The sequence below is a fragment of the Argiope bruennichi genome, chromosome 10, assembly GCF_947563725.1.
Source record: "Argiope bruennichi chromosome 10, qqArgBrue1.1, whole genome shotgun sequence".
NCBI lineage: Eukaryota > Metazoa > Arthropoda > Arachnida > Araneae > Araneidae > Argiope > Argiope bruennichi.
Window position 1 is genome coordinate 33,609,205 of NC_079160.1, and position 12,654 is coordinate 33,621,858.

Sequence of the window (12,654 nt, forward strand, 5' to 3'; positions counted from 1 at the left end):
AAAAAAAATAAAGAATAGAAAGTGACTGAAGTGAAAAGCTCAATTTTATTCCATTAATGAAAATGTAATTTTAAATCTATTTTCATTAAATTTATTTGTAATAAGTTTATTTAGGATATTACAGAGTAAAATCTGCCGATGCACCTTTTGTTAAATTTTATATTAAATTTTCTATAAGCAGTATTAGACACAAATATTTTGCTATAGGTTATTAAATTTTCTGTATTCTTTATTTAATTGAGATATCTATTTCTGAAACTGACTGGCCACCAAATACAATTAATTTTTTTTTTCAGTGCCGATTATTCGTCTTTATAATATTCAGTAAATTCATTCAATTATAATTATAATTAACTTCAAGAACTAAGAAAAAAGGAGTAAATTTTGATTAATTAATCAATGTAAGATGGACATTAGATAGATTTATGTTATGTGATCTTATTAGAATCCATGCATCTCAAAACTTGATCCCCATGTGCCATAACAAATTACCGCTGTAGTAATTTATATGTTACTTGGACGTTAAGACTCTTCACCGGCAGATTACTTGTAATGAGATATCTCATTAAAAGCATATTTCCAACATCATTTATTATGTTTAAATCTCCGATTCCATCATTAGCAAAATGTGTTTTTGAAACTTCCATCAGTGAAGGGACATATTAAACAATTATGTCGTTTTGTTATAAAGATATATAAAATTTAAAACGTATTTTGGGATCTTTACGTTTATTCTGTAGCATTTTAACAATTGAATTTAGCGTATATGCTTCGGATCTTTTTCGGTTGTGTTTTTGTATTGTTTCTTCAACTCTTGAGAATGATCTTATATTTTCAAATATTTCCATTTAAAATTTCTTGCAGCATGTTTAGGAAGTTTATAATACGTTTCTGTATTTATATAAAGAAACATTTTATTTTTGTTGGCGCGTTATTTTTGGGCCTATTAATTTAAAATCTTCTGCAATACTTTTTAGCGAATATCGTCAATATTCATCATTTTATCAGAAATAAATATGAATTTAGAATTTCTTCGATTATTATGACTTAATAATTTTTTGAATATATTCAATGTAATGTTTTTTAAACAGGCAATAATTCAATTAATGAAACTGATAAATAGCTAACATAAATACTTTGCTGGAAATCAATTAGGCCTCATGAAATTAGAGAATTACTTATTATATTCTTTTTTTACTTAAATTGAAGACCAAAACTTATTTTTTAATAAATCGTCTAAAGAAATGAATATATAAAAAAGAGGAAATTTAAAATACGAAGCAATTTTCGATATACACAAAAACATAAGGATTGTAATAAAGTTTCTAACCTCAAAATAATAGGCAAATTGATTTGGTCTTGATTTAAATTGGTTTATTATATTATTTATGGTTAATTATCTTTTAATAAAAAAATAAATCGTCAAATGGCGAAGAATAAAAATATGGAAAACTATATTAATAAAAGAATAGAAATTTTTTAATGATAATTTTGTATTGATAAAACAAATGTGTCCTAGTTTCTATATTTTTTTTTTTCTAATTGCAAAACCTTCACTTTGTTTTCATATAAATGTGAGAGTTTGGATATATTAAAAGCGATATCCAAGTTCATAAGGAACAAAACTATGTTTCATTATTGCTAAAAGAGCATTAAATGTTCTGATTATTTCAACATAGTATTCGCATAAATATTTAAAAATGAAGGATAACCTTTAATGACCTTTAGAAAAGATATTAACCTTTCAGAAAAGATATTGGAGAGACTAAAATATATTTAAGAAAATGGGATTTAATATAACATAATTCTTATTGTAGACTTTCAATACTAGCAACGTTAGTATATATCAAAATGATGAATAAAATAATTAAAGTTTATTTTCTCAGAAATAATCAGAATTCATTGAAGGTACTTTCAATGTCATATTTTTTAAGAATTTTATATTTTCATTTTTTAAAATTTTTTCTCCTTCCAGAAAAAAATACATGTTTGATTATTTAAAAATGAATGATTTTTGAAGATAAGTAGAAAACATTCTGACAACATTTAATCTATGATTATATAGCAGACAATTTTATCCAATACTTTCGAAATTCATACCACGTTTATAATATTAGAGATAAATTATCTCTCATTTTACTCCAAAATATTCTAAGCATCAAACGTAAATGATAAGCAAACTATATTTAAATTGAAACGACCTTTTCAAGCGTAGGGAAGCGAAACAAATATCAAGATTTGGTTCTTCAGACAGAATTACATACAAAAATAATTTACCTTAAATGCACATAAAATCTAAAAGATCTCAAAAAGAATCTCTATGCTATTTGAAACCTTGCCAACTAGTTTAAAAACAAAATTAGCTTTACTAGAACGCATTGTTATTCGTAAGTCTTCAATAAATGATGCATTTTCTTATAAGGCTTCACTACCCATGAGAAGACGTAGACTTTTCTCTTTAAGTCCATTGATGTCTAACTAACATTTACCTCTAGAATGTCTTGTTTTTATGATGGAGCTTTCGCTTAGCTTAATATGAATAGGAATATCTGAAATATTTGGATTTTTTAGAATATTTATAGCTCATTTATTTCAAGTGAAAGTACTTCTCGAAATAAATGTTTTGAATCCACTTTTCCGTATCACATAATATTGCTTCACATTATATTTATATTTAGGATGGTATAAATGAAATAAAATAGAAACTGTTTAACGCATTTCTCAATATATACTAAATGGACTTGTAGATAATGGCTTAAAAAAAGCTGAAACATGAGAATATATCTTCTGGGCAAAAAATAAATTATAATCTAACATTTTCAAGTTCCTATCATTACTTAGACAAAACCAACGAAATATTGCTTATTGAAACGATCGTAGATAATGACTTTACTGATAAAGGATAGCTAAGTATATACTGCAAAACAGATATTTAACATTATCTGCAGTACCACCTTTAAATAAATAATTTAAATCAAATACATTCAAAAGAACTAAGGCATACAAGGCAATTCTGAAAATGGCCATTTTTAACGAAACTTTACCATTAAATATTTCTACTCCTTTGCTATTGTTCAACTGATTTTCTTCAGAATTTCAAACTTTAGTACACGTCAATTCAAAATTTTAGGCATACAAGGCAATTCTGAAAATAGCCATTTTTAACGAAACTTTACCATTAAATATTTCTACTCCTTTGCTATTGTTCAACTGATTTTCTTCAGAATTTCAAACTTTAGTACACGTCAATTCAAAATTTTCAAATTAAGGAATGTAAGTAAATGCAACATTTTTATTTATTTATTTATTCAAATGTGCCAATACAGCTCATGTTAAAAATAACCTTACATTCCCTAATTTGAGTTACCGATACGCCTTTAGTACAGAAATTGTTCGTCGTAGTAAGAAGCTAATTCCTCGATTTTGATTTGCTATTTACAATCGTAAAGAAGTTATGGAGAAAGAAAAATTTCAACCCACACTGTTTTTAACCAATTTGATCTGGAAGGCCCAACTTCGAACGCATACTATATTTTTATTCGCTTTGTATCATATTCCGGGAAAGGGGTTAAAATTTGATCAAAATTACTTTACTTATCGTGTTAAGAATGGTCAAAACGCTATAAGCATATTATATAAACTTTTGAACGGAGGGCGATTTTTCAGTTCTAAGGATCATGATTGGAAATAATTTCGCATATTTTTGACTAAGTCTTGTCATGAGAACCATTTCAATAAGTAGTTTTACTATAAGAAATCGACCTAACTGAGAAATGTGACCTTTCAATAAGCAAGAGTGGGAACTTTTGATACCAACATGTCTTTTCATTGATAAAAGAAAATTGTTTAAATGACTAATGATTGTCAGTTATATCATTTGTGTTGGTATAAGTGTTTTTTTATAAAAACCAAAATAAATAAATAAATAAAAGCTCAAGAAATTTGAGTTGAGTGGTTATTTCCCTTCACCATATTTTTACTTTATTTCAGACAAACACTCGTCGTTTTCACCATCAACGTCATTTTATTCTAATTTAAAATGTTCTATCTATCAATCCCTCGTTTTTTAATATTACTCACCGTGAAATTAAATTTTTACGCATCTTTCATTTTCCCATTTTATTAACAAGGTGTCCAACCATCACAACTAGTTCTTCGTTAACAACGCATAAATATAATTCATGATTATGACACATATGATGCGTTATTGGTCTGCTTTAGTTAGATTCCAAATTTCACACTTTGTGCCTTTCGTAATTGCTTTCGAAAGGAATGATTAACACTAGTGCGCTTTCCCTTTTTGTGAGAAAAAAATGTAAAAAAAAGGTACTTTTATGTATACGTATATTATTTTGACCCTGATATAATTAGGATACAGTGAAATGTAAAACATTTTAAAATGTCTTCAAAGCCTTTTTTCTTTATATAATATATATATATATATATTATACATGGCAGCCACTTATGGAAAAGAATTATATTATTATTCAAATAAAAAATGCCTGCAAAAATTTGATAAGATAAGAATGGGATTTAATTTTCTTTCAGTCGTAAACTTTATGTTAGTGAATGGATAAGAAAGATTTGAAAAATAAAATTAAAATTAGGCAAAATGGAGTAAAGTATGCTTTCTGAGGAACTCTGCTTTTAAATTAGACGCTGCAATTAAATATTTAGCGATATCAATTGAAGTTTCATAAGTCAAAACATATTTCCTTAATTTTGGAAAAAATCTCTAGGCTTGCCTGATCCATCATCCATAGGCTACAGAATTTAGATGCGAGTTATTACTTGGAATCCAAATCCAAACATGGCGATTTTTTTTATCTCGCCTGTTAAAAAACAAATTTACATTTATAATTTCAGTATTTTCTGGAAGTAATTTCTACTTCCACTTAAATGCAACATTCTCGTGGCAGATGTTTTATCTAAAAATTATTTTGGTTAGAATATTTAAACAATTTGGCAAGATTCATTTGGCTTATAAAAAGATAAAATAAATTCATTAATTTTAAAGCATATATATTGCCACTTCTGAATAGAGACATGCATGATAAGGATGCTGACTGCCTCGAAAAAAATTAATTTAATTTACAATAAGAAATTCAGAAACTCTTATGTGACAATAAGTATGCTTATATGCAAAACACAATCACAATAGAGCACGAACTATGCGTATAAATGATAGCAGGACTAATTGCAAAGCTGGCTAGCTTTTACAGTTGTTCTTTATAGCCCAACTAATTCAAAAACCAACTTTAGCTCAACTGTCTATTGTTTATCATCTAGCGAAGTGAGGAGTTGAACTTTCTGGGAATTATTCATATTTTAAGGCTTCTTCTAGCGTCAGAACCTGACCGATTCTCATTCAGTTCTTCGACGACGAAATCGGTAACCAATTCAAAATCACCAAACATACATTATATTTAAATATACGGGATTTTTTTTAAATAAATGGAAATAATTTCATCAAACCCATGATAAATGCACACATTAAAAATACAACTTAATCTATTTTATATTATTTCAATGAAACCTTTATATAGACGCTTGAAGCTAAAACATGAAGGCAAACTCCATGGAATTATATCTATTTTCTTTTTTGGTGCCATCATTGATCGATTCGATTTGCTAGATTAGGCCCTTTTAGAATTTTATGAATAAATAAGGATGGAGCTCGTATTTTTGTATTTTCATATGGCTGGAAGACGCCAATTTATCTTCCTCCAGTAATTCAGTTCGGTTCTTTAACTTTTCCTGTAACAGTCGGTTAGTATAGCATGCTAATCATTATAAAAGCTAATATGAACAGGAGTACTAGTTTTATATGTATAAATAGTTATCGATGTCGCAATGATTTTTGCATTATATATTAAAAATTGTTTCAATAATCAATAAATTTATTATTAAATAACTTTCCAATAAATATCAAACATGTAAAAAGATAATGTTATTCTAGCATGGTATTTAGTTGTTTTAATGTAATAAAATTGTAAAATTTTATAAAGTCCCTCTTGTGTAGTTTTTGCTTCATTTATACTTAAATACCATGCTTTTCACTCATTGCATTAAAAAATGTCTGAAAAAAATCAAGAATCTTATGCAGAAGATTTTGGTATTTCCAAATGTATAAAATTTTTCTGTATGAGGATAAAGTATTGGAATTATCAATAAATTCGAATTATTAATCTCAGCATTCTTTACCTGCCAAAAACATAATAAAATTATCTGGAATTACGTCTGTTTGGCTGGGGATACAATAGCTAACCAAATGCTTTGAGTTAGAGTAACGAAATATGAAAATTATATATTCTCTTGTTAGTTTATTTATTAGTTTTTATCGACAACTTTAGCCACAATGTATAAAACTCATTTCTAAATCATTAAAAGTCAAATTATACTTTTTTTCTACATCATTTATATTTTTTTCTGTTTTTTAAATCGAACTATTTAAAAGAAATTGTATGAAAAATACAGAATTTAAGTGGAAATCGTTTGGTTATTAACGATATTTATTTTTGCAATGAAACGATTAATGGACCATAAGAACATAGACAAATTCAGTTCAGCGACTTTATACTATCAAATATGCATAAAAATAGGCATGGCGTTAAATCATTTGGTATTTGAATGTGAAATCTGATATATTTTGTAGAATTTTATATATGAAGTAAATAATAATAGCTATGAAAGAAAACTAATATTGTTTTAAATTAATTAAATTAATAAACACTATATTTCAAAGCAATATATAGGTTATTTTTGGTAAAATATTAATTTTACCAATATGAGTATTGATAGTAGTCTTCGGTCTTACATTTCTCTTTTGGAACAATTTAAATAGGAATATTCAATAAAAAAACACTGATATTAATCTTTTTTTATAATGAATTTAAATCACCGATTTGTTTTTATGAGAGAAAATACTGAAAATAAATTGAATTTGAACACTAAAACAATAAATGAAATTCAAAATAGCATTTTGTTTTTGTTATTGTTGTGCCGTTTAGTATCACTATTTATTCATGGACTAACGGTTATTGTTTTCAGAATACAGACGCAAAAAATTTAATAAATTTTTCTTCTCTTTTGTTTTATAACTTGTAATCTATAGATAAGAGTGATAAGCTTTAAAATAACATATTTCACGTTAATATCTTTTGCCACGTACTTTTGATTTACGAATATTTTCTCTTATTTAAATAAAAGTTAACTATAGAAAAATTTCCAGCAAATTCTCTGCACTTTAATACTTTAAGTAAACAATATGTCTGGAATACACTCTCATATAAAGTAAAATAAAATTATACATTTTATTCTATAAACTACGATAAGTATTCTATCGAAATATTTCTTTAGATATTAAAGCATTTAATTTTTTTTTTTTTTACTTCACTGTAAATGCTTTTACTTATCATTTTTCTTACTGCTGGAAGGCAAACTTTTGCTATGTTTCTGTTTTAACTAAACATTCAGACCACACCAAGTGCAATTTTCCTTTAATCGTGGTTCAAAATTGTACGGACACATACCACGTTAACGCAACTCAACTAAATAAAACCGATCCATTCGAATTTACATGACAAATTTTCCTCTGAAGATAATGTGTGGATTCAAATCTTGCTACTGAAATTCATATCCCATTTATAAAAAATATTTTAAAATTATTTAACAAATAAATTTAAAATGTATTTGACTTTAAATATTATTTAAGGAACTATCGGACCTTAAGTGTTAACATTTTTATAGATAAATTTTATAGCTTTTAAATTTTTTATAGATTTTAATGATTCGCTTTCCAAAGTTTAAATCATTACGAACTTTCTAAGGTGCTAGGTATGTACGTTATTTAAACTAATTTAGTAGATGTACTCAAAAATTATTTTGTAGTACAGAAGTGTAGTAAAAAACTTTTTTTTCCTTAAATATATATTTCAATTTATAATTTTTTACTTTATATTTCAAGAAATTCTACATATGGCCCTTATATAGTGCACGACATATTAATTTAAAAAATTCCGGAATATTTACTTACACCTGGGATATTATTGAATAAAAATCATGCAAAATTAGAAATTTAAGCAATATGGTTCGTTTTCAAGCCTTATCATCTTATATGTTTTTTTTAAATATGATGATATTTTAACAATTAAAAAAGTAATTCAGACTTATCTTGATATTTAGCATATTGTATGCTTTTGGAGCTGTGAATTTTCATCGAATTTGTTTATTTGATAGATAGATACTTTTATAGACCTTGCCCGTGAGCGGAGTACCTATAAGACAACTTTAAATAGAATTGATTTACTTTGTAGTAGTCCATTTAGAAAGATTAAATTATTTCACACACTTTAATAAAATTTTGATATTAGAAGGAAAATTTCTTTCATAACTACAGTAAAGGAATTTACCAAAATCTTTAAGTATTTGTTACGTTATGAACAATCACATTTTGTTTATTTTTCAATTGTTTTTGTTGTTAAAGCTGGAATGATTCCTTAAATAAATCGCATTTATATTCGTAAAACAATTCGAACTGACAAAAAGAAAAAAAAGAAAAAGAACTTTATTGTATTTCTTCTTCGGTTATTTTTTACGGTGTACACTGATATTTCTAATAGTTATTTGACCCGTGTTGGGATCGTACTTCCATTTTTATTTTCCGATATTGATAAACCGAAAATAAATGCTACGGAAGTACAAGCAATTCCTTATTTGATGGTTCGTATAAAATTGAATTCATACACTCCAAATATAAGTAAATCAAAAAGAAGAGAACATAGTTAGATGGAAAAAGAAAATTATAATAAACTACAAGTAGCATTGAACATTGAAACTGTTTTCAAACTTATGATTACCTGAAAAGACGCAGCTGCAATTTGTGTCTATTTTTAAACTTTCTAGGGCAATCTAATGATAGTAATGAAAACCAGGAACGAGAAGATCATAAAAGTAAATTAGGATTTGGAGTACATGTTTTATTTTTCTTTCTTTCTTTATTAATCTCTGTGACGAAAAAACCCTGAACAACAAAAATGTAAACAAATTTTTCTAACAAATCCCTTAAGGAAAAGCTGGAACAAATGTTGGGAATTAAAATTGTTAATACAATAAAGATTCCAAAAATAATTTAATTTATCCATAAATAGATAAATAGAAAATATTATCACACCGAATATTTTATTAATCTTTAAATATATAAAGAGTATTTAAATCTATTCGAGTTTTTATTTACTGTTTTATTTCAATTCTAGATTGTACTTTGATATTATAAAATATAATTGACAGTGTACTTAAAATTAATTGTAGAATTTTATATTATATAAAGTTAAATTCTTGAAATTGAATTCATTCTTTACATAGCTTTAAGAATAATAGAGTTTTTTCTAAGATTGAGAAAATTTGTTACAGTGATAATCTGCTTATAAAATTATAACTATAATAAATAGGCGTTTTAAATACATTTCCAATAATATTTACCAAGAATTCCATCATTTTCTTATAATATATCACCAAGAAATTTTGATATTTGATTAAATCTAATATTTCAATATTTGATTATCTGAAATATTCGGATAAAAACGATTATTAAAAAAAACTTTTGATACAAAAGAAATCGTTTATATAGAAACATTTAGAAGTTTGACGAAAGGTAAACATTTTGAAATTCATTGTGAAACAAAATAATTTGTAAGAATTCGGTATCTATATTGTTATAAAGGAGGAAATTTTATTACTTAGAAATTTTATTTATTACTTTAAACTCAGCAATAAATTATTGGCTTTTAACAGTATTTAAATTAAAAAGAATAATATTAGTGTATAAAATAGGATCCATTTGATATCAATTCATTAATTATTTGAAAATATGGTGAAATTTTAAAATAATTTCTCATTATAGAAAATGACCAATGTTAAATATTCAGGAATAATGGCAAAAGTGGTATAAATATTCAAAATATTCAATTTCAGAAACAAATTCTAAGTCTTTACCACGATTTAAAGCCTTATTTTTTTCATTTAGTTTTTATAATGTCTCCTGAATCAACTTTTAGAAACATCCTAAAGTGCATAAAAAGATCACATTTTTTTTAAAATAATTTTTGTTTAAATAGCAGCAAATTTTTATCTTTTAAAAATATTTTTCGATTTAAAAAATTTTGTTTCAGCAAATTCAATGATGTGATCATTCTAAAATGTAAATGTTTGGAATCGAAAACCTTAATAGTTTTATGTTGCGCGTGAAATTTAAAGAGAAATAACTTATAGATATTTCATCATTTCTCTAGATTAGAAATACATAAATTTATATATAACAGTTTTGATTATAATCTAACAAAACGTTTTAAATAATTTTAGATATTCTTATCACAGCTTTGATAATTTGAGTGTCCTTTCCTCTTTTATCTAAACTAAACTTTTGTCTTAAAAATTTATTTATCTTCTAAACAAAAAGTATTTCTATTTTATATACATTTACATCTTAAGCTTTAAATACATGTTTACCCTTCTTATTGGACATTATATTATTTAGATATGGAAAATCAGAAATATCAACTTATAAATACTGAGATCTCTATAATAAAACTGAGAATATCACTTACACTTTTTAAATGGAATACGAATAGTGGCGTTATTCAATTAGTTTTGAGGCTACTTACAATATTTCTAAACATCAAGCATGAAATTTACAAGAAAAGAGAGCAATTTGCCAAAGGATGATAAAGTGTTAGATACATTAATTCTGATAGTTATGATTGAAACTCCTTGTGCGTCAGCATAGATATCAGATTTGGATTTATGATCACACCAGCTGCCTTTAGCAAGCAGCTGGTTTGCCAGGAATGTATATTTACTTTCAATCCATATACATATTCATTTCATTCATTCTTATACGTATCTTTTATTCGTGATTTTTTTCAAAAAAACAGTTTCCAGCATCAAATTATGTCAGAATTTAATAAAGTCAGAATTTAAAGAATTTTAAATTAAATGTTAATTGACTAATATCTGTTTGGTTCTTCATGTATGAATCTGAAGGAACAGGAAATTGATTATTTATAAACAAATAAATGTGAAGTTAATTTCAGATGTTATTAAGGATAAATAACATCAAGCATTTACAAATAAAAATGACAATATTCATTACTTGTGAAATAAGAACAGTAAGAAATAGTTTTATTAATACAAGGTTATTTAAAAATAGAAATATGAGTATATCAATCGCCATCAGGTGATATCAGTCGAGTATATCAGCTATCATCCGATTCACTTGAAAAATAATAAATGTTGTTGAATGCTAGTTATATGTTTTTGTTTCAACGACAGATCAATCGATTTAAGAAACATTTAAAAATATACAGCCTATTTCATTTTAATATAATAACACAGCATTAATTCAGAAACAAATTCGAAGCACAGAAATGGAAAATGTATAAATGCTTCGCTAGGATTCAGTAAAATAAATAAAACGGATTGGTTAATTTGACATAAAATTTATCGAAATATAATATTCTCATATATTGAATATAATATAAATTCTTGATGTTAATTAATGATTAAAAATCAGATGTGTCTAAAGAATGATGTCATAATAACTTCTGAACGGAATATTAGCATAAACAGAGTTGATACTTACAAGCTCGATCTAAAAATGAACTCTTATCTTCCTATACAAAATGAGTAAATGCAACATTTGATCAATTTATATCGTGATTCTTCATATTGAATAAAAATTAGCAACATAAAGTCGGCAAATAGTAATTTATATAAATCCATAAATGCGTATATTGTTCTTTTAATAAGAAAAGTTTTATCAACTTATTTTGAGCAAATTTCAATTATTTTTTTTCATTATATGTCGGAAAATCATATATAAGAACTGCACTTTTAAAACTTTCAACGAGGCCATTCATTTTTTTTAAATTTATATGAAATGAATACAATTTTGTTTTTAATTTTAAATACAATGAATAGTCAAAAGTGGATAAAAATTGGCAAAAGTCTTCATTGGGAAGATCATAATTCTAGCAACAATTCTCCTCTAACATAAATTAATTTGAAGCTTTATATATAAGACATAAAATTTGAGATGTGACTCATAGAATATTTATCATCAGGATTATCATCTTATGTAAAGTTTATACCAGTTTTCCATTCTCGTTCTTTAAGCGAATATTTCAAATGTATTGTTTGAAAGGTTTGTAATGCCTATGCCACCAAAAATATTAAATTAAAACTTACCCAAACAAGTGACATCAACAACTGACAAGCTGCGTAACTGGGCATGCCACAGTCCGGGGGACATTGACGTCTTTTTCCGGCTAAGCACGTGCCACATCTGCCTCAGGCTTTCCGGCATCTTTAATATTCTATTTTTCTTTTCACTTCACATTCGTCATATAAAAGCAAAATTACCGTCGTCTGCAGAGGAGTTCAACTCTAGGAGGAGTCTCTTTATATTTGCTTTGTAATATATGTATAGTCTTTTTCGCAGTTCTAAAAATAAACAAGTACTAAATTTTATATGTCATCTTACAAATAGTCGAATTTGAAATTGTAGATATCTTAATTTTATAAAAATGAATTATGATATAACATACAATAATGATTTCATTAAAAAATTTTTTAATTGAAGTTAACTTTTGAACAACT

At 25.8% G+C, this 12,654-nt stretch overlaps 1 protein-coding gene across 3 annotated transcripts in view; it reads right to left on the reverse strand.

The window, feature by feature from the left end:
* The window catches only part of LOC129988627 (probable cationic amino acid transporter), a 225,961-nt gene that overhangs the window by 102,047 nt on the left and 111,260 nt on the right, over positions 1-12,654 (reverse strand). For all 3 annotated transcript variants that reach the window (XM_056096893.1, XM_056096894.1, XM_056096892.1), the window contains exon 2: positions 12,244-12,498. In XM_056096893.1, the coding sequence (XP_055952868.1) occupies positions 12,244-12,361 (118 nt within the window). In that variant the 5' untranslated portion in view covers positions 12,362-12,498. The remainder of the gene's footprint in view (positions 1-12,243; positions 12,499-12,654) is intronic.